The sequence below is a fragment of the Myiozetetes cayanensis genome, unplaced genomic scaffold (assembly GCF_022539395.1).
Source record: "Myiozetetes cayanensis isolate MyiCay16 unplaced genomic scaffold, myiCay2020 scf19, whole genome shotgun sequence".
Taxonomy (NCBI): domain Eukaryota; kingdom Metazoa; phylum Chordata; class Aves; order Passeriformes; family Tyrannidae; genus Myiozetetes; species Myiozetetes cayanensis.
This window is the reverse complement of record NW_026087400.1, coordinates 5,166,704-5,187,971: the sequence shown is the minus strand read 5'-3', so window position 1 is coordinate 5,187,971 and position 21,268 is coordinate 5,166,704. Positions and strand designations below refer to the sequence as shown.

General features: G+C 46.0%; 1 protein-coding gene across 1 annotated transcript in view; it reads left to right on the top strand.

Moving 5' to 3' along the window:
• The first annotated feature begins 365 nt into the window (after positions 1-365).
• COL9A3 (collagen type IX alpha 3 chain) overlaps positions 366-21,268 on the top strand; it is a 32,381-nt gene continuing 11,478 nt past the window's right edge. Inside the window, exons 1-20 of the mRNA XM_050313980.1 lie at positions 366-600; positions 1,784-1,861; positions 6,185-6,220; positions 6,865-6,936; positions 7,180-7,233; positions 10,615-10,650; positions 11,248-11,271; positions 11,718-11,771; positions 12,405-12,458; positions 12,901-12,942; positions 14,501-14,557; positions 15,857-15,910; positions 16,347-16,400; positions 16,924-16,977; positions 17,709-17,762; positions 18,420-18,473; positions 18,923-18,976; positions 19,264-19,317; positions 19,878-19,931; positions 20,665-20,709. Of these exons, the coding sequence (XP_050169937.1) occupies positions 535-600; positions 1,784-1,861; positions 6,185-6,220; positions 6,865-6,936; positions 7,180-7,233; positions 10,615-10,650; positions 11,248-11,271; positions 11,718-11,771; positions 12,405-12,458; positions 12,901-12,942; positions 14,501-14,557; positions 15,857-15,910; positions 16,347-16,400; positions 16,924-16,977; positions 17,709-17,762; positions 18,420-18,473; positions 18,923-18,976; positions 19,264-19,317; positions 19,878-19,931; positions 20,665-20,709 (1,050 nt within the window). The 5' untranslated portion in view covers positions 366-534. The remainder of the gene's footprint in view (positions 601-1,783; positions 1,862-6,184; positions 6,221-6,864; positions 6,937-7,179; positions 7,234-10,614; positions 10,651-11,247; positions 11,272-11,717; positions 11,772-12,404; positions 12,459-12,900; positions 12,943-14,500; positions 14,558-15,856; positions 15,911-16,346; positions 16,401-16,923; positions 16,978-17,708; positions 17,763-18,419; positions 18,474-18,922; positions 18,977-19,263; positions 19,318-19,877; positions 19,932-20,664; positions 20,710-21,268) is intronic.

The window sequence follows — 21,268 nt, the reverse complement described above, 5'->3', positions numbered from 1 at the left end:
AGCAGTAAGAGCATTTCTCTGTGGTGTTCTTGCACTCGTTGTAGGTATATTAATGTCTCTACTGAAGTTAGGTGGCCTCAGGCACTGAATAACTCACTCTGTGCTGCTTTTTACCTGTCCGGCCCAGAGATGGTGATGGGCTTTGAGAAATGCCCTGGGTGAGACCAAAGGAACAGCTTTATGTTTCCAGCTGGAGCAGCTCAAATTTGCTCCTGTGTCATGTCTCCCAGTCCAGCTCTTCTGTAGGCTCCTCTCCCCTTGCTGGAGCCTGGCAGGGCATGACTGAGAGCTGCTCTGGCTGCCTGCTGCTCCCCCTCCTTCTCCCACCTCCTCCTGAAACCTCCTCTCCTCCAGGCTCAGCCCCTCTTGCCTTGTTCCCGAGCTCTGCCCCTCCAGCTGGAGCCACAGGTTTATCTGGAGGCAAGGAGTCTGCTCTGTAAGCTGAGACCCAGGAGGAGGAGGGATCTGCTGGACCCTGGAGGAGAAAGGGTTTAGCTGCCCAGGAGGAACGGAGAGAGGCAGAGCCTGGGCACCATGGCTGGATTCTCCACTCTTGGGCTCCTCGCCCTGTGTCAGTTTTTAGCCACAGCATCAGCTCAGGTGAGAAACCTCATTTGTGTCTCTTGTGCTCGAAAAAAAACCTGCAAGGGTAAAATCTGTGTATGTCGTACCTGTGGGGTGAAATGTGGCAATAGGCAGGTTATTAGTCTAAAGTTTGTTTATTAAAAGTGTGCATCTGGGTTTGTACCTGTGTGGGTCAGTGTAAACACCACTGCTTTATGTTTCCATGAAAGTGTTGAATTCCCATTCGGGACTGCAGTTATGAGAGAGAAAGCCTTGGGAGAGGGGGAGACCTGTAAGAGAAACAGTTTTTTTCTTTTACACTGAAGTAGCTGGTAGTCAGTGTGACTGATCTGATCTGGGTCTTTATTTGAATCAGAATTTCTTGTTCATTCCCTCAATCAATTTTACAAATTTTACACTTATAAACCAGCATATTTAACCCCGTTCACTTCGGGCATGGAGCTGTATTAAACTTCCCTGTCTGGTGTTACTATTATTGTCTGGGGAAGTGACTCCTCAGTGAGGTTTTTCATTGTTAGTGAGGAATTTTTGCAGCCTGGCTTGGGAATTCAGAGCTGCCCTCATCTGCTGCGAGCAGAGCTACTTCTACAATGAAACCTTTGTTCCCTGAAGCTACAACAAATTACTCTCTGGAGCCCTCTCCATACAGAAGTCAGTTATTGGACCTTTTTTTCCTTTCCCCCACCTCAGACCTTTCCAAAATCCCTGATTTTCAAACGGCATCCTGCTCAGAGAGGAGACTTTCCCTTTCTCCTCCGGTCTTTGTTGATGTCTGCCTGGTTTTTCCATCACCCCATTAACCTGGGACCATAAATTAATTATTACTGCCAGGCACTCGGCATCTATGTTCTGTGGACTTTGCATTTCCTCCTGTGCCCAAATCAGAACGTGCCTGTGGGCAGTGAGAGCTGTTTCCTATACAACCAAACCCATTGGACAGCTTTGATTCCCAGTGTAAGCCACCAGTTAAACGAGCTGGGGAGCCCTGAGGGTGTGCCCAGTCAAAAGGGGTTTTCCAAAAAGCCTTGCACCGATCCAGAGCAACTCTGAGCCCACCCAGGCTGGCAGGGGGCCCTGAGGGAGGGAAGGTCAGAGCAGATTTAGGGTTAAGCTGTAGGACTCGGGCCATCACTTTCTGATCCAGGCTATGTGCTTCTTCTGATGCAAAAATAAACTCTTGTCTCTCGTTTTCCCCCAGTCCCTTCAGAGAGTAGGACCACAAGGCCCTCCTGGACCACGAGGACCCCCTGGACCGTCTGGCAAGGATGGCATTGATGTGAGTGACACACAGCAGGGGCAGGCTCAGGGTGAGGGGTGGGGCAGAGGCAGAGCCAACGGAGCAGAGAAGCTGCTCTTGTTCTTCTTTGGACATCCTTCAGGGGTGGGCAGACCTGGAGAACCAGCCTCCTCCTGAGAGACCTCGTTTTGCAAGAGCCAGAACAGGGAGTTGAGGTGCTGAGTGGCCTCAGGTTCTTTTTGGGATAAATCCCCTTCTCAAGGGAGAGCTCAGGGGTTCATGACCCTGCTTGCAAAGTAGAATGTTTCTCTTTTGGTGGCTGGTGTCTGTGTAGGGTTAAATGCAGGGGTGCAGTGTGTGCTGGGGTTACTGCACTTTCAGTAGTTCAGAGAGAGGTTTATGTGATGCTTCAGAGCATCCACATTTCTGGAGAGGCTACAAGGAAGTCAAATATGCAGCACTGGACACTGCTCTTTTATTTTACGTCAACATTTTCAGCATGATTATCCCTAATTTTGGTACAAGAGATGTCAGGATTTGGCTCGTGTGTTGCCAGACATGAGTTTATAGTGGCTCAAAAGGCAACTGAAATGGACAACCTTTATTTCAGCAGGCAGCTCCTTACAGTACCTCCTGTGGAGGTAGAAGACCACGTACCCCAGGACTTGATAGAGCAGAAAAGCTTGTTCTGTTACTTTCATTGGTGTTTCCATAGAAATGAAAAATAGTGTTTCCACGTATCTGTTGGATAAGGACTGAATTGTGCCCTGTAGTTGGCAGTGGATAAAATGAGCATCAGATGGACCTGCAACGAGACCACATCAAATGCAAAAGTCTGAGTTTTCTGCTTCGATTTCCAGTTTGAGTAGTGCTTGTCTGAGCTGCTTATGGATTAGTTCAGGGTTTTTTAAAACTGGTCTGAAGTACATTTATGGAAATTGGGCCTTTAAGCAACCTTGGAAAAAATCTATTCATTCCGTGCAGGTCATTTTCTTTTGGATAAGGAGGTTAAAAAAAAAAACCTGTATGAGTTCCCTGGAATCTGGTGAACAAGGAGTGTTTGTGCCTGCAGTGGTGAGCATTTCCAGCGGCTCCATGAGCCAGGCTGGTCTGAAGAGAGAACACTGATTTCCAGCCGGTCTCTCCAGGTGTCCTTTCGGCTGACAGAGGCTGTTTTACCGGGAATCTCGCTCTGGGTTCATAGCATGAGAAGTTCAGAGCTGGTACCTTGAGAGCTTCCAGTGTTTTTCATGAGGTGACAAAAGGCTTGAGGGGACGCCCTGGAGGAGGGCGAAGGACTCGTGTTCCTGTTCGCAGCAGTTGAGCCTGGGGAGTCCCTGCAGCTGGGCCAGTGGGCTCTGGGAAAGGCTGGCTGTGATTCTGTACAGAGGGAAAAACAAGAGTTTGGGAAGGATGAAGCCCTCCAGACTTCAAGTTTCAACTTCTGCAGAGAGGCAATTGGAAAGAAACCTGATGTTTTTCAGTTCCTGCTTTCTATGGAACGTTCTGCTCTTCAGCTCTGGAACAGAAACAGCATCACTTCTGATAGCTCTTGGAAACAGGAGCCCTGGGAAATGCTGAACCTACACCCTTTTATCCACAACTAAAAGCTTTGGAAGGCTCCCTGTGGGACAGAACCACATAATATCTAATTAATATGAAGAATGTAGTCCTAATAAATCAAACAGCTGAGTATTTAAGGTGCAAAGTCCTGCAGTCGCAGCTCCAGTCTGGAGTTTTGGCTGTGCAAGAACAGTCTCTCATTTGAACAGACCTGAACTCCATCCCTCCTATGGATATAAGATGTCAGGTGTCCTGTTCATGTGAGATGTTCTGCCTTCCCGGGGACAGACTCCAGGATGGTTCCTCTTACTCAACAGGACACTGAATCCTTTCAGGAATTGCATAGGAGAAGAGATACAGGGCTGTGGCTGGTGATGAGCACAGTCACACAGCCTCCCCATTTAAGGGTTACCCTTTTTTTTGTCAGTACCCTCCAAAAAAATGATGGTATATCAAATCCAGCACTGCTCTGCATTTTCTGCACTATTTCCATAGTGCTGCGTGGAGAGGATCATGTGGATCCCGAGTGGCAGCATCAAATCTGCCACTGCAGAATGAAACCATTATTTTACTTCTTTTCTTTTGGTGACAAGGCTTTTTTAAAATTGCAATCAAAAACTTTCTGGACTGCATCTGTGCAGCTTTCCTGAACTCTGTAAGCCATTCCAACCAGGCCATCTTCACAGATGGCTTTGGGTGAATGCAGTGTGGGAAGTGTTGCTGGATGTCTTTGAGCTGGGTGAGCGCTGCTGAGGTGTTCAGCTGTGAGCAGTGAGGGATGCAGAACATGCAGCTGAATTATTCAGGGTATTTCCTTGGATGAACCCCATCAGCACAACTTCTCAAAGGTCCTGCTTTCATTCCTGCCTTTCCGTGGGAGCTGCAGCATTAAGTCCCTCTGAAATATTTCATAATTGAAGCCTTTAACAAGCCTCACATTTCAGACACAGTAACAAGAAAAATCTCTGTCTCCCAGGACTAGAAACAGCATGTTGTGATCAAAGGAATTAGTGGCAAGTTCCTGTGAATTATTTCTGGGGATGTAATTCCCCAAATTGCCAATAAGCAATTGTCACTTTTCAAAAATCAAGGCTGTTCCCCTGCTTTCTTTCCCTTGGCTAGACTTGCTGAGAAACAGTAAACTTCCTTCTCTCTCACACAGCACCAGGAGAGCATTTCCTTTTGCTGACAACCCTCGTCTCTAATTCCCAGTGATCTGCCATTAGGGGTATAAACACTGAGTAGGCTTTTGATTCAGCTCTCTGAAGTTCTGGTGCTCCTGCAGAGTCCCCACAGGGGTCCACGATGGCAGGATCAAGGTTTAAGATGGTCCCCAACAGCCTTTGCTGATGTGACCTTGCTGTGCAGATTTGCCATCACACAGGCAAGAAAATCTTGCAAGGGGCTGACAACCTCAGGTGATGGAGAAGGGGATAAACCACCTCTGCTGCCATTTCCAGATGCCCTTTCATTTCAAAAGAAGTGCTCCTTTCATTTCCTCACCAAAGCACTTTCCCCACCCATGATACTGATAACTATTTATGGAAAAGCTGTAGGCAAAGGGTAGTGAAGGAGTTGCTTCAGCAAGACAGAGCATAAAGATCCTTCTGTTCAGGGACTCTCTGGTCAGTCCCCCTCTGCAGTACATAAATCCTTGCCTGAGCAGCTCAAGGCAGCCAGTCTGGAAAGATTTGCCCACAGACTTCACAGTAAATATAGAAACATGCTATAAATTCCACAGCTTCACATCCCGCCTCCTGGCTCCTAATTACCAGGCCCATGGTGGGGTGGTGTTATTTCCAGCCTTGCTCTGTTAATAACCACCCCTCTTCCATATAGATTTTCTTCTTCCAGGGTAGCAACAAGCCCCTTCCCCTCTGCTTGCCCACAATCCCTCTCACAGTGCTCAGTGCATTTATCCTAAAGCCAGGAGGGCAGGGTACCATCTAGACTGGGACACAAAGTGATTTTCTCTGGGATGAGATGGGAAACCGAGCTCCAGTGAAGCTCCTGCTGTTTACAAATGTCTGCTTCTTTTGGGAACTAACAATAAAATACAGATATCTCATTATCTGGAGTCTGGACAACATTACAGTGGATTGAGCTAGAAGTGATTAAAGACTTTTAAAATTCCATCTCCCAAACACCTTTAATGCTGTTCTTAAAGGTAGCTTTCCATTAGAACAAGGGGAAAAACGAGTCCTTTGGAAATATTTTGCAAAAATTGTGTTTAATCAAGATTGTGCAATTGAATTAGGTGGAAATCAGTTGGGGGCTTTGTTCATTTGCTTTTCCTGTCCAGGTTTAGTCATATGAAGAAAATCATTGTAGACAGTTTGTTCATTCTTCACCTTCTGGTAGTCCCCAGCTCCTGGCAGTACCACAGTGTCATACTGTGCCTGGGATACCTGGTGCTTATCCCTGTGGTTCATCAGGAAGATGTTTGGAAGCCTTGATAGCTTCCAGCTTCCTCTGCCCCACTTGCAGACCACGCCAAGTGCAAATAATTTCTAACCGTGTCTGGAAGAAGTTGGAGGTGCTGACACCGTTCCAGAGCCCTGGTTCTCTCTGCAAGGCTGAGGATGAGGGTTTCACTAAATCTGCTGTTGTGGGTGTGGAAAAGGATATCCAGACTCATCCTGCCCGGGGGGTTGCAGGATTTAGAGCATCAGCTCGGTAAGACTGAGAGTGGTAAATCTTGGAGTGGGCACGAAGGGAGATTTGAGCTCTGTGACAGCTGGGAAGAACATTGTTGGGAAAAGCCAGCACTAACACTGACATCTTTTCTCTTTCATTTAGGGAGAACCAGGCCCTCCTGGCTTGCCAGGTCCACCAGTAAGTATTTTCTGGTAGATATTGACTTAGTTCATCATTTTGAGAGGGACACAGGGCATGAGCTGACACTTCCTGCCTCACTTTCCTCTTCATCTGCTGCAGAATTACCAGAAGGAGCATGCAGGACTGGGGATGCTCAGCACTGGTCCAAGGGTCTAACACATTCTCCTACTTCATTGCTAGCTGAGGACATCAATGGAATAAAATGAAAATTAAACTAATTAATGAAATAAATAAATGAAATAAAGCATCTGGTGCAGCACCAATATAATGATACTGGTATCAAGCCAGGTATATGTGGTTATTTTTGGCATTGGTCTGAGTCTGCTTCAGCCCCTCAGTCTGCCAAGGGGTGCTCAGAATTGTACCTGGTGGCACAGCTTTGGCCACTTATTTCATTCCTTTATACCCCCTGTTAAGAACAAGCTTATGAGTATGTGGAACTGAGCCAAAGCACTGAAATGAATTTAGGATTTGGATATGGGTTCATGGCAAGATTCATCTCCTTTCATGGAATTCTTCCACGTTGCACGGTGTAAGATTAACACATCGACAAATGAGCATCCCTCTCGTAGCCTGTATCAATACATGCCACGCTTCCCTTCTTATTATGTGGGAAATAATTGCCTGTTTATCTGGTGTAGGGGCCAAAAGGTGCACCAGGGAAGCCTGGAGCAGCTGGTGAAGCTGGATTGCCTGGACTTCCTGGAGTGGATGTGAGTATTTCAACATCTTCTCTTAGGTCCTTTCAATATTTTACTTAGGCACAAGTGTTTTCCTGAAGTGTCTCATCATTTTCTGTTTCTACTGGAGAAGTAAAATTACTCCTGGACCTACATAAATGTGTTGCATAGCAGGAGCAATTTTAAGAGTTGAAGGCATCTCTTGATTGAATTAAGGAGTGTGAGAACAACTTTGAGACACATAACTGACACTGTTTTATCTTTTTTGTTTTATAGGGTTTAACAGGAACTGATGGCCCACCTGGCCCAAATGGGCCTCCAGGAGACCGTGTGAGTACCACATGAGATCCTAAGTCCCTTTAAATGATCACTTTTCCTGATTGTATTGATGATTTTCTCATTCCTGTGTAAACTGGGGACATTCAAGTGTTGATTCTGATGTAAAGCCTTGCAGAATACTTGGACCCTTGAAATGAAGACCAAGGTGGCATTTCATTAGGCAGGGCATGAGACCCATCTTTCTTTCACATGGCCTTGAACAGGCTTGGGTTGCCTCAGTGTTGGGAGTACCAGTGCAGAACAGCTCTGGTGATATTTCAAGTATCCAAAAAGTTTCTTGAAGCAGTCAACAGACTTAATTATGAAGTTCATCAAAGTGAAGCTAATTTGGCCTTTATTTGCAGCCTGAGTAGGCAGCTCTGTTGTGTTTATAATTACTGTTACTGTGGATTAATTATTTAAACTTTTGCCTTGTATTATTTCTGGGGCTGTCCATATGGTTGCATTACTAGTTGCTTGGTCACAGCGTTCCCCAGCCAGCTTAGCAAGAAATAGGAGTTTTTGTGCTTCCTGCATATTACATCTCTGCTAAGGGGCACCACAGGGATAGAGAAATGACTCTGCCAGGGCTGGTACAGATGTCCTTCAGATCATCTACAGTGGGGCCAGAAAGGCTCTTAGGCCTCCTTGTGACATTAAGGACTAAACATTACTGAGCCACTCAGCACAGATTGGGATCCAACATGGTTATTCTCCTGTTTTCCAGCTGGGAAGATAAATCTTGTATCCCCAGCTGACTTACTGGCCTCTTGAACTCGGGGCTGCAGTGATGGGCTGGATCCATATCACAGCACACCCGGGTTAAAAAAGGTGGATTTTGGTAACGTGTATCTCAATAATCTCTCTATTGCCCCAGGAAGTTGCTCAGAGCTCAGAAATCTCTGGGCTGTGATTGTTCAGTGAAAGGGCTGAGTGATACAGCCATGTATGTTTGGTGTATGTTCTTCTTCCTTTCCCATGCACAGGGCAAAGTTTGTGTGGCCACCGGGAAAGTTGAGTGGCAGGACCCAAATATCTCGGTCACAGCTCCCAATATCTCAGTCACAGCTCCCAGTGTCTTGGTCACAGCTCCAAGCCTCCATCCATCACCACCACATTAAATCCCATTCCTTTGCTGTCCTTTGTGCCCATCTTTCTCCCCGGAGATCCAGAGCTGCAAAATCCTGACCACTCTCAGTCTGTGGCAGGAGTCCAGGGACTTCTGGGAACTGATCCCTGATTTCTAAAATAGAAAGGCTCAGGACCACACACAGTCAGCAGTTCTGTGCCCCTGTTCTATGCTGGGTGGCAGGGTTTGCCCATGCCCACGTTAGCACACACAGCTCCTGGCTTGCAGGGTAATTGAGCAGATAATTTCTGGGCACCAGAATTTCCTCTTCACTTGTTTGGTGGGAGCACCCAGACAGAGTTGCCCTCGCTCCAGGCTCTGGTTTGATGTGCTTTCTCATGTCCTGTAACTCAGTCTGTCAGCATGGGGCAAACCTGGGACCTGCCATCATTCATGGGAGCTTTTCAGGGTCAGTGGTCCATCTGGGAAATTGTTTTAATTGGTCTACTAAAAACCTGGAAGAAGGAAAAAGCTCCAAAAGCTTTGGCACTCTAAATGGACAACGTTGTTTTCCCGACTTCCTTTTTTCTCCCTGTCTTTTAGAACACATTTCAGCCTCACAGGACTCACTGAAATAAGGTGTCTACTTACTGTTGGGGGCTTAACACAGTGATTTTTTTTTTTTCTAAAAAAGCTTATTTTTCTGGACTGGAGTGTCTGAGAGTGAAGCTGTTTAGGGAAGTGGGCTCATAGAAGCCAGTTTTCAGTAACACATCATTGTCCAACGTTTCTTTTCCTCTCTGTGTCTCATGTCATCAGTCCAGCAGTGATTCACATCAGCCCAGGGACACAGAGCAGTGCAGGCAGCACACCAGAAGGGTTTTTATCTGAAATATCTCTTGTTGCTCTCAGCATCCATTAACTTTTCTCATGGTTCTGCTTACAGACTGATTAGATCTAACCTACTTGTTTTTCCAATTTTAAAAATCCTTGATTTTCAGCTAGAAATGAGCTGGGTTCTGACCTCTGTGCTAGATACTGGTGTCCTTCCTTGGAAAGTTTTTGAAGGCCATTTTGAAGTTTGTTGCTTTGCACTGTAAGCAAGAAGGAAAACACAATTATTAATTTTTATTTTTGAATGTCATAATAATCAAGTGGTTTCTATGCTTCATAGTTGTATACTCACAAAGTGTATTATTATAAAGTGAAAAATTATGGTGATATTGTTTTCTAATCAAATGAGAAAGAACACTGTTACCAGGAGAACGATTTGAGTCAGACAATGTTATTAAAATTGAGATGTAAATTAGAGTCTCTCCTTTGAACTTGGTGCAGTTGCATCAACTCAGGGACTCGATGATCTCTAATTGTACCAGGAGTGCTTCACTGCTGGATCTTGCACTTTCTACTCTCCAAGATATCAAAATTAGGGAGTGTAAAGTGCCAGCATTTGGCATTTTGAGTGCTCTGCCCTTTTGGCACATTGGCCAAAGCAGAAAGGGGAGATGCAGCCTGGTTTCAGAATTAGGGTGTGAGTCAGGAGGTGCCAGGAATTCAATGTTTTCTTTGCAGGAAGAGATCCCAGCTTGTCCCTTACAACCATCAGTAGTTGTAGGGACTTTCAGCTTAAAGACAAAAGTGGCTGGAGGAAAAGCAGAGTAACCTGCAGCAAGAGAAATGAATGAGCTGACATTTGCAGCTGGGTTGATTTTTATTGGATTACAGTCCCCTGCTCACAAGACCACTCCTAATGAGGCCTTGGGTCCTCTTTCTCCTTAAGCTTAACAAGGGAAAATATTTCTAATCTCCTTTGGTACGCAGAGCACTAGGGGAGGGCAGATGTCATCCCTGGGATCACAACAAGCAGCAGTGTGTGTTTGTTGGGATATTTTCCAGGTCTGCCCATCCACCTTGTTCTCCTCATCCTCAGGGTAGACACCATTTAATTCTGGATCAGGACATCCTTCTCAAGATGTTTCTGTGCAGCATTTTGAGGATGTTTGGAAAACAGGTTTGGGCTGGGAAGAGGCTGAGGGAGCCTCGTGCTGTAATTGCTTTGTCCCTGGACAAGGAGATGTCCCACTATCTTAAAATGTTCTTTAATCAAGCAATTAATCAGGAATGGCAGAGTCATTATTATCCATAAGTTTCTGTCCTGATATTTGTGAGTTCAGCTGGGCATCTCCAGTTGTGTCCTCTTTCTGCAAGACGCCACTGGAGTCTCCAATCAAAGATTGGTGTCAAGGAGAGCAGGCATTGTTGACTACCCATATGGGGATGTCCCTTTTATTCCTGCTAATTTGTATCCTGTTTTATTCCCATAGGGTGCATTAGGACCTGCTGGGCCTCCTGGACCAGCTGTAAGTACCTCCCAGAACAGCACAAGTAACAGAAGTGTGTGTGCCAAAACCATCACCAAGAGAAGATGGGAAGCTTTGTATCCCAGACAAAGAGATCAAAGCCTGAATGAGTGAATATATTATTTCAAGTGTTTAAATATGTATGTATGACCTCTTCTGGTAAATCAGGGCCTGTTTTTAGTCTCTGAGATGCTATAAAGCAAACCAGCTTGGGATACAGACTAACACATCAAATGCTATTGAAATTATTAGACATTACCTAATGTCTAATGAAATTAAAAGGGAAAAAAGGAGAAGCAGGTAAACTACAATGTTGTCCTCCTAACTCTCTGTGTCCCACTGTCGTGTCACTGTACGTTGCTTTTCTTAGAGATGTCTCATAGGTAACAGCAGTGTAAAGGGAATACAGATTATTAGAGGCAACAAAAGGATTCATCAAGACACGAGCTCTGCTCTGATTGCAAATTATAATAATTAGGGACAGGGGAGTGCTAAGAAAAACTTAAAAGAGAAAAAAAAATTAAGCAGCGTTTTCAGAGGTTTTCTTTTCTTCTTGTATGTTCAGTTTCTGAGTGTTCTTTTAAATGTTGTTTCCAGGGCAAAGGACTGCCAGGACCTCCAGTAAGTAATAGGAATATTTTTTCAAAAGAGAGTTTTAAATTATTATTCTGGTTCTATTGGATACCCTGAGTGTTACAGACCCACCCCAGCCCTTGGGTCCCTCTCCTGTGCCAGGCAGAGGAATGTGGAGTCCTGCAGGTCATTGGCCTTGTGTGTTTTCTATCCTTGCCCTTACTTTGGGAAAAGTGGTAAATTCCAGGCACAGCAGCCTTGTAATCACTGGAAGTGACCAGTGCTGGGGTATCTTTTGTCTGGTGGGTTTCTGGGGCATTCCAGAATGTGTCTGAGGGCTGCAGGTTGGCAATGCACAGTGGTGCCAGGAGCGTGTGCCACTGATGTTCATTGGTAAGCTGATGGTCTGGGTACAGCCAGACTGTTTGCTTGGCCCTGGGCTTTGGGCTGTCAAGGTCAGCACGGGTGTGAAATCTCTTCTCTCTGCTCAACAGGGGCCTCCAGGACCCAGCGGGCTCCCGGGTGGACATGGATTTCGGGGTCCTCCTGTGAGTTTCTCCTACCACTTAATCCTCATTTTCTGAGTGTGTCACAACCACAGAAGAGCGAGATTCACTTCTGGTCTCTTACCCCACTCTGAAGTGAGCTGCACAAGACACTACAATCCCCACAAATGCCCGTGGGCTGCTGTTCTTGTATCAGCTTATGCAGGGTCACCCCAGTCCACCACTGCAATGACAAGGATGTGCAGCTGTGTCTTCCTTCACCAGCTGGGAGTAAGGACAGGAGAGCAGCCACTGTCACCAGAACAGGGATTAGACACCAGCTGCTGTGTACTTTCAGCATCCCCAAGGAAGCCACTGCATAGAACAGGACCGGTGTGGGTGACCCCATTCTGCAGAAGCACAGCACATTTTTGGGTACCCACAGCTCCACTGGAGAGGTGCAGAGCCAGTGGAAGCAGGGATATGCCCTTCTGCCCTAATCCCTATTCTTCCATGTGCATCTGGTGCTCTCTCTGCAGTCACAGGAGCCTCCACAGAAGGAAAAGTGCAGTTTAGCCCCTTTTGAGATACGTTGTCCCACATTCAAAACAACCACTGCTATTTGGTAGCCACGATCCACATCCCTTTACATTTCCATTGAAGGGGAATTCTTATCATTTTTCTCTCTTTTTTTAGGGACCTTTTGGTCTGCCAGGATTCCCAGGGCCTCCTGGACCACCTGGACTTCCTGTAAGTTGAGACTTGCAAATAAATGTGAGAAAATTCCCAGGGATGGTCTAGAATTTTCTCTTTGCTTCCATAAGGTGCCCTTTCAATTTGCTGCCATTGCCATGAGCATTCAGCAGCCCATAAACACCCTGCCCTGAGGAGAGCAAAGTGACTTTTCCTTGTCTGCACTTGAATGTGTTGATCTCCTGGTTATTATCTGTGCTCTGTGAGTGGAGGAACTCTAGACGATGATTACACCCCCGATGTGTCTGTTTTTGGGGACTGGGGCAGCTCATGATGCTCCAGGTTCAGGGGCTGCATTTTAGGCTGTGGGTGAGTCTGGGTATGTGCCTCATGCTGATCCAGATGAGCTGGATCTGTAAAGTGCAATTTCCTAAGAATTGTGTTTCTCCCTGATGTTTGTCTTGTTGTGTTTAAAAATCCACATTTTCCTGAATTGCAGGGTCTTCCAGGCACCCTCCCTGACGGTGGTGGGGACCTTCAGGTAGGTTTATTTAATGTAGCATGAAAATATGTTTTGGTTTAACCCTTGATGTGACTTTTGGTTGTCATACTTGGATGAGTCTCAGACCATTTAACACAGATTTAGAGCTGCACATGTGGGTCTAAATTACCCCACCATAGAATGCACAAGATTGGTGTGTGTATTTACAAGATTTAAATGTTTCTTCAGGGGTGTAGATATGCACTGGAATAGGTTTCCCAAAGAAGTTGGGGCTGCCCCATCCCTGGAATTGTTCAAGGAGAGGTTGAACAAGGCTTGGAGCAACCTGGGCTAGTGGAAGATGCCCCTGCCCATGGCAGGGAGGGGTAGAAAGAGATGAACTTTAAGGTCCCTTTCAAACCAAACCATTCTATGATTCTAGTGCTGATTTTTTTTTTCCCATGATCTTTTTGCTTTCCAAAATGCACGTTTTGCATACATCCTTCATTTACAGAACAAATTAAGTGTTTGGCAAATGACAACAGCTTTTCATGCACGTTTCCAATCCTGCTCTGCAACAGCAAAGGTTTTGTGTGTGTAGCACTGTTTATTTCCATGGATGGTGGCACCGGGTTCCTGTGGGCATATGCTTTGGTTGAGCTTCTTTCCTTAGGAGAAAGCCTTGATCCCTTTCTTTCAGGGGAATGAAAGGAGTGTTGAGCCCATGAGCGATGGGAGTGACATTTGCAGATTTCACAGCTGGTGTTGTGACAGCTTCTTTGGTTTTCTAATTGATGTGCCCCAAAAAAAGCTCGGAGTCGGTTCAGACTGCCTTATGGCACATCACGTGGAAGTTAATAGAAAATGATGCTATTTCTGCAAGTTTAATTTAAGTTACTCTGTGGAATATACTAGAAAATTAAATTTCTGCTACTGAGGTGTTGCCTGAGGTTTTATTAAAAGGAAAAAAACCACAGCAAACAAATAAAAGAAAAGCTATGGAAGAAAATCTCATTCCCTATTTATGAAGTTTTTAGAGTATGGCCCTTTTCTCCATTAAATATCCATGTATGTTCTGATTTGTTCTCAGTCAGAGTTCCCACCAGGGGCTCACCCACCCCTAAACATCTGCAGATATCAGCTTATAGGTATTGGAGTTATTTTTCTATTGGTCCCCTTCCAATAAACTGTAATGCTTGTCCTTGTTTCACTTGGGGAATTGGCTAAAGGAAATCAATAGGGGTCAATCAATGCAGGGGATTAAATATGTTCCTAATGATTTACAAGGCACCGATCCAGATTCACTGGACAACTCAGATTCTTCAGCATTTTGGGCTGTGGACACTGTGAACTTTTAGAATGTCTCCCAGCCCGTGCTCAAAGTGAATCACTCCATTAATAAATTGTTATTTTATGGGTCACTGGGGGCCTGAGAGCTCTAGGACCCCCTTCCATAGGGAAATGCTGGTCAATACACGATGCCAACGATTCCATCAGATATAGTGGATTTAGAGCCCAAACCCACCTGACCTTTCCACCTCTCCCTAGTAATGAAAGCAGCCTCCCTGGACGTGCTGTGTGTGTTTGCTGAACCCCAAGGTGTTTCTGTTCCTTGCAGTGCCCAGCTCTGTGCCCACCGGGTCCCCCAGGTCCCCCAGGAATGCCAGGGTTCAAGGTAAGGAATTAACCACCTGCACAAGGATCTGTCTCCCAAAATAAACACCACTATGAGCCCCTGGGATTAAACTGTATACACAGCCCATGCCCCCTGTAGGCTCCAGCTTCCCAAAAGAGCCATTCATTTGCCTAATTTATTCCTGCAAATGAAATTTAACCCTTGGCATGGGGTGAGCACGGATTAAAAGGCTCTGCAAGCCCCGTGGGGCACAGCTGATGGACAGGAGCAAACAGAGGCAACGGTTCAGGGCTGCCTTTCCAGACCCGAGAGCTGTAAAAATCTCACCAGTTCTTAAACTGTGCTCACAGAGGAGCAGATCTTACTGGAGCAAAACATAACTTACATAATTAAATACAATTTAATTGTTGTTTTTATAGCCAGTGTAGCACCAGACAGCTTTCTGTTTATGTTGCTGGGCTCTGGTACATAAATTCAAGGTTTCAACCTCAGGAAATCTCCCTCAGCAGTCAAACATCTCCTCTGTCCCCTCTTCACATGAAGTCTGTCACACTCCTGCAGTGAGACGAAGTAATAAGCGACTCTACTTCTTTTAGCAGGATTTAGAAGTTGGCAAGGAGTGGGACAGCTCCTGGGAAATGCTCTCAGTTCCTCTTGAGCTGACCTTTCTTGGGTCTGTTTGGTCTCTGCACCGAGTCATAAATACCATTGCAAATACACAATATTTAGGGAATAACTTCTCAAAATTCACAGCTCTTGAAGCTCTCCAGTTATGATGCAAATGATGCACAGGACCTTTTTCGTGGTGAGGAATAACATCTGCCATGGCTGAAATTAGTCTGGGTCTCTCCCACAGTGATAGGAAGGGAGCCAAGATGCAAATTGAATCTGAGTTTTATATAAAAGATTTCAGGGAGACTTGTATTTCTTTGCAAGCTTGATGATGCAGATATTAAGGATGACTTTAAAAAGGAGGTTAAAGATGCAGAATGGGGTTTTCAGAAGTGGCTCAGCCCCATTTTCAAAGGTGATGGGAACTGAGTTCTGCTCCCTGATCTGTATTTGAGAATTGCATCCAGAGACTTATAGCCTGCCAGTCACTCTAGAAAACCAAACCTGGGCATTTCCTGAAACTACATCAATTCTGGCACTGGAATCTAACACAGGAATGGTGCATGGATAACCACCCCCAGGAGTGATCTCTGTGCACACCTATAGATTATTTTCCCTGTAACTTGTTGGTGTTGTGGGGATTCAGGTCTTACAGCTGTCTCACAAAATTTAAATTTTGAAGCAAGGCTCTGTTGTGATGTGAATAACCATAACTCTTATTTCTAGGGACACACTGGTCACAAAGGGGAACCTGGTGAAATAGGGAAACAAGGAGAGAAGGTAAGCTTCGATTCAAAAGGGATGGGGGAGGATTTTTCTCTTTAGAAGCTCCATGATAAGTGATTTTTCAGGAAGACAGGGAGAAATAAGACAATTGGCTGAACAAGTAGAAGTTACTATGACTGAAGTGCATGGACTTCCATTGCTCTGCCCGTGGGACCATGTGCTACCTCCCCAGGAAAATTCATCTTCCCCATGATCATCATGTTCAGATCAGTCTGAGTTAACACCTGCCCTTTCCCATGCAGGGATGTCAGCCCAGAAAAAGCCCTGCATTAACCACTTGGGTAAATTCCTGACTGATCCAAATGTTCCTGCATGTAGAAGAAATTGCCTATAATGTAGAAAGAAATTCTGAAGAGGAATCTGGGAGGGAGGTCCCTGGCTGTGTGTTGAGCCTCTCTCTCCTCTTTTCTAATTGATTTTTCTCTCCCAGGGTAATCCTGGCCCTCCTGGGCCTCCAGGCATTCCTGGCAGTGTTGGCCTGCAGGTAACACCTCCTCTTCTGACCAATTCCCATGACCTTTTCACTGTGGAACTCGATGGAGCCTTCAATCACCTTGGTTACACAAACAGCTCTTGCCTCTGCAGAGTTACAGATGTGAAAAGTGATGCTGGTGAAAAAAACCAAATCATGCTGGTTTCACTGGGCTTTAATTTAGGTCCTGCTTTTGGTGCCTCATCTTGGATGAGACCTGGGTTCCTGGCAGAGCCCTGGACACCTTTTGGGTGGACCTGAGCTCTGGGCTGGCTCGAGAGCCTGGGAGGTGGGCTGGGGAGCACAGGGATGCTGAATGTCCTGTGTGGGCTGTCAGCACAGTGTCACTGCTCAGGGGTTGTCACCTAAAGGTGCTTTGTTTGTGTCCTGTTTATGTTTTGTTTGTGCATCCGAAAGTTGAGCTTTCTGCTGTCCCTCGCTATTTCTGAATGTTTTCTGTGTTGATGAGTTTTTACCTCATGCTGTTCTGCACTGAACAGTGGTTGAGCTTTGACTGATTTGCTTTCTTAATTAGGGCCCAAGGGGACTAAGAGGCCTCCCTGGTCCAATGGGTCCAGCTGGTGACAGAGTAAGAAAAACCTTCTGTTTTTTCCCCCTCCAGCACCAGTTTGTCTTGTAAGAGGTGCCATTTGCACTTATCCTTATTGAATTCCACTGGGAAACTTGTACAGGCTATGCACCCCCCCATCAGAACAACCTTCCAAAGTCAGGAGAATCCACATTTACAAGGGACTGGCAGGGTCAGACCCAGCCAGACTGAACTATTCCAACCAGAAGGACAAAGTGCTGTCCCTGCAAGACTGACAATGCTGAAGAATCTTGCAGAAAAAAAAAAAAAGGCAAAAAAGAGGAAGGTTTCATTTCTCTTTCTGTTCTGTCCCTTTACAAGAAAAGGCCAAAGAAACACTGATGGACAAAGATTTTCAGGACATGAGAAGTCTCCTCAGTGAGAACAGGGTCAATCTCCAGCTCTTTGTGGCTTTGGACTCTTGTCATGGTCCCTTGACCAGCAGCCTGAATGGTTTTGAATTTGATGAAGTCATGCATTTATTTAGGAATAAGTGTGTTACCAAGATAGCAAGACCATGAATGCTTTCAGTGTATCAGAGAGATAAAGGTGGGGAGATCCAGAGTTAAAACCTGTTGTTCAGAGGGGGATCTTTTGCAAGTCTGTGCTGCAAACGAGGAGGAAATAGGGGTTGTCTTTGTGTTTTGTCAGACTTGAGGTACAAGGTGGGGGTACTGTTACTTCATCCTCTGCCAACCACAGCATTTTACAGTGATGTCTGTTCTTTGCAGGGTGACATTGGTTTCAGAGGCCCACCTGGAATCCCAGGACCTCCAGGGAAAGTTGTATGTATCCACTTCCCAGGCTCTCTGTGGCCCTGACTTCCACAGCCTAAAGTTTATTCCTTCTGCTCTAAGCCCTGCCCACCAGGGTGTCCCCTCCCTTGGCAGGGAGGGTGGAATGAGATGAGCTTTAGGGTCCCTTCCAACCCAAACCATTCCATGATTCTATGATAATATGGCACCTGCTTTATAGCAGGTACCTCCACCTGCCAGCCAACAGACCACACTGACCTCAAGGCAGTCCTACCCTCTGGGGACCCTTCCCTAGTCCTTGTAATTATAGATGAAATTCATCCAAACCAAAATAAAATGAGACGTTTTCTCACCAAACTTTTCATGATACCAAACAGTATCTACAGAGTAAATATTAAAGTTTTTCTCCCACTCTATTTCTGCCTAACGAAATTGCTTCGTTAAATGAAGGGGAAGAAGGTCTCTGCCCTGAGGGGTTGTTGGCAAAGTCCCTGCTGCAAAAAAAAGTGTGTCAGGAGTTACAGAGTGTAACTGAGAAAGTACAGCTGAGCTCCTGGGGGAATGTGTGTGCTCACACCTCTGTTAACACCAACAAACAGCACAGAACCCTCCTCCTTCCACCCTCAAAACCTCAGTCTTGTCACTGTGTGATGGAGATGCTCAATGGCTTTTCCTCCTCTGTCACAGGGAGAACAAGGAATCAAAGGACCTCAGGGATTCCGGGGGCCCAAAGGAGATACTGTAAGTGCAGTCAAACACCCCTCTGCTCCAGTCTGGGACGTGAACATTCCAAAGACTCTGTTTCACAGGTTTATTGTGGCTTGTGCCCCCTTGGTTTGCTTGAAAGGGGGGTGAAAGAGATGAAAGTACCCTCTCAAAAATGAAATGTTTAACTCTTATTAAAGATGCCTCAGTAATAAGGTGTTGAAGTGCTGCTGCAGCCCAGAGCACAGGGATCAGATCTTACATTCCCAATCCTTGAAACAATCAAGAATTTTCCCAAATGTTGCAGCCAGCACTGGACCAGTTTCCTGCTGTGTCCCAAAAGAACCTCCATACCTGTGTGAGCAGGAGAGGAGCCATCCCAAACTGAATGAAATATCCCTACAGAGTTTGAGCATTATCTTTGTTGACAGATGGTTCTTAAGGGTTGTGTCCTGGCTAATGCAGGATTTATTGTTGATTTCTAGGGTAAACCTGGACCAAAAGGAAACCCAGGGGCTCGTGGACTCATAGGAGAACCTGTAAGTCAATTAAATAGGATACAGGTCTCACTGGTACTTTGCTTGCAGATCAGGAGATAAAGTATAATTGGAAAAAAAACTCTTTCTTGCCATCTTTGCTGCCAAACTTCTGCTCTGGGTCTCTGTAACCTCCAGTGCAATCCCAGTTGGACTAAACCCCAGTTGCGCTGCTGTTAATGAAAATTCTCCCGGTACAACCCAGTGCCCAGAAGTTCCTTGATGTGATTGTGTCTTGCAAACCACAGAGTCCCCTCCTGACCTTAACACGTGCTGTGCATGGTTTGCAGGGCATTCCTGGCAAGGATGGGCGGGATGGAGCCCCTGGACTCGATGGTGAGAAGGTTTGTAAAGTCCTACTTCAACACTGCAGGAAAGATTCCCATGACTGTCCCCCGAGTGCTGCGAAGCCACTGGTCAAGAAGAGCGTGGCTGGAAAGCTTTGGCTGCTAAAAAGTTTCCTAATAACATCAGTAGTGAAGGGGAGTGAAGTTGCTTCCGTTAATTGATGCCAAGGAAATTCCCCAAGTGAAGAAAATGCACGTCTGACGTAAGCTCAGCTGTGCCCCTGTATTTAGTGGTTCCTGCTGGCTGACTCGAGGCCTTCAGAGATGCCTTTTCAGAGCTGTTACAGAGTCATCTGTTTGTTTTAATTGCCTGGTTTGTGAGCAGTGGTCCCTGAGGAACATGGAGTGTGTGCTGCCAGGGAAGGCCGGGAGCTGCAGGGGGTAGGGAAACAACCTGGGAGCTCATGTCCAGTGGGTGCTCACCTCCTGTAGGCACAACAGCTCTTGGTCCTGGGGAGGGAGAAGAGTGGAAATGCCTGTTTGGGAATGTGTCCCCTCCCTGTGTCAGACCATTTCCCAGTGCTGGAGGATCCCTCCTAACCTCTCACTCTCCGCAGGGTGATGCAGCTCCTATGGGTGCTCCTGGAGAGAAGGGGCCGAACGGACTTCCTGTGAGTATGGAGCAGGACCTGCCACCTCTGGGGGTTCCAGCAGCTCAGTCTGCCTGCAGAGATCCCTCCTGGGGACAGGGGAGGGTCATTTTGTGTGTTGTTTCACAAGGGGCCCCAGTTAAGCCAAGAGGAAATGCCCTTTTCCCACCATCCAGACAGGGAAGCAGTGCACAGGACAGAATGAAGAACACCTGGAGTAGCCCCATACACTAATTCCATGGCTGTTGGCCTCTCTGACTTTGTTTGAAATCTAAATTTGAGAGAGATTTTCTCTTTCACACCCCAGTGATGTGCATTCCTTATGCAGGGAGGTGAGATCTGGGGTATAATATCCTGAGCTCTGTCCTTGGCTTCCTACTGTTTATTGACAAAACGTTTCATCTCTCCAGTCTTTCAACTGTTTAAAAGAGGTAAACTATTCCTTTCTTCCTGTATCACAGAATATTTTGAACAGCCTGGAGAGACATTTCTGCTGTGCAAAATGCTGCTGCTGTTGGTCTATTTGTATATTCTTCCTCTTTGCTCCAATGCCAAGGATTAGTGTCTGTAGAGCTGCAAGGGCAGTGAGCAGGAGAGAAATTGAAGTTGTAATTTTCACAGTGAAAGCTGCAGAAACCCAAATCCTCCATTGCTTCAAGCAAAGGTTCCTCCTCATGTGTCATATCAGACCAGAATAACAAATTTAATAACTTCACTTCTTCTGACATGGCTTTAATATATAATTTTTTTTCAGGGTTTGCCTGGAAGAGCAGGTCTTAAAGGCTCAAAGGGTGAACCAGTAAGTGGATGTCTCTAATGATGGGTTTTGGTGGGGAAGCTGGTCACAACAAGGCTTTTTAGCTTTAAGGGATTGGGAGGACTTACCCCAAAGTGATGGTGTCAGCATTTCTGCTGGGGCTGAGCCTCCCTGGCAGCAGGAATCAGGTAAAACAAATGGCCTTACTCTTGCTCTTGCTTCTCATTCAGTGAAGACACAGCAGGTACACAGGAGGGTCATCAGTGGTTCAGTAAACCTCACCCTTTGGCCAAAGTCCCAGGAGCAGATTTCGTCTCTGGGAATCAAAAGCCTCAGCACCTGCAAACTGGAACAGGATTGTCTCATCTTGCCTTCTGGAGACTCTCCCCCTGCTTCTCCTCAGGATAAAACCCATGAGGGACGTGGTGATGCTGCCCTGGGGTTGACAGAGCCCTCCCTGGTCAGGGACAGGATGTACAGCTCAGCTGTTCTTTACTTGCCTGGTGTTGGGAGTTTTGTCTTAAAACTAAAAGTTAAAAGCTGTGTTTACTTCCTGATCCAGGTTTTAACTCCCTCTTCCTTTTGTTGCTTCAGGTAGGAC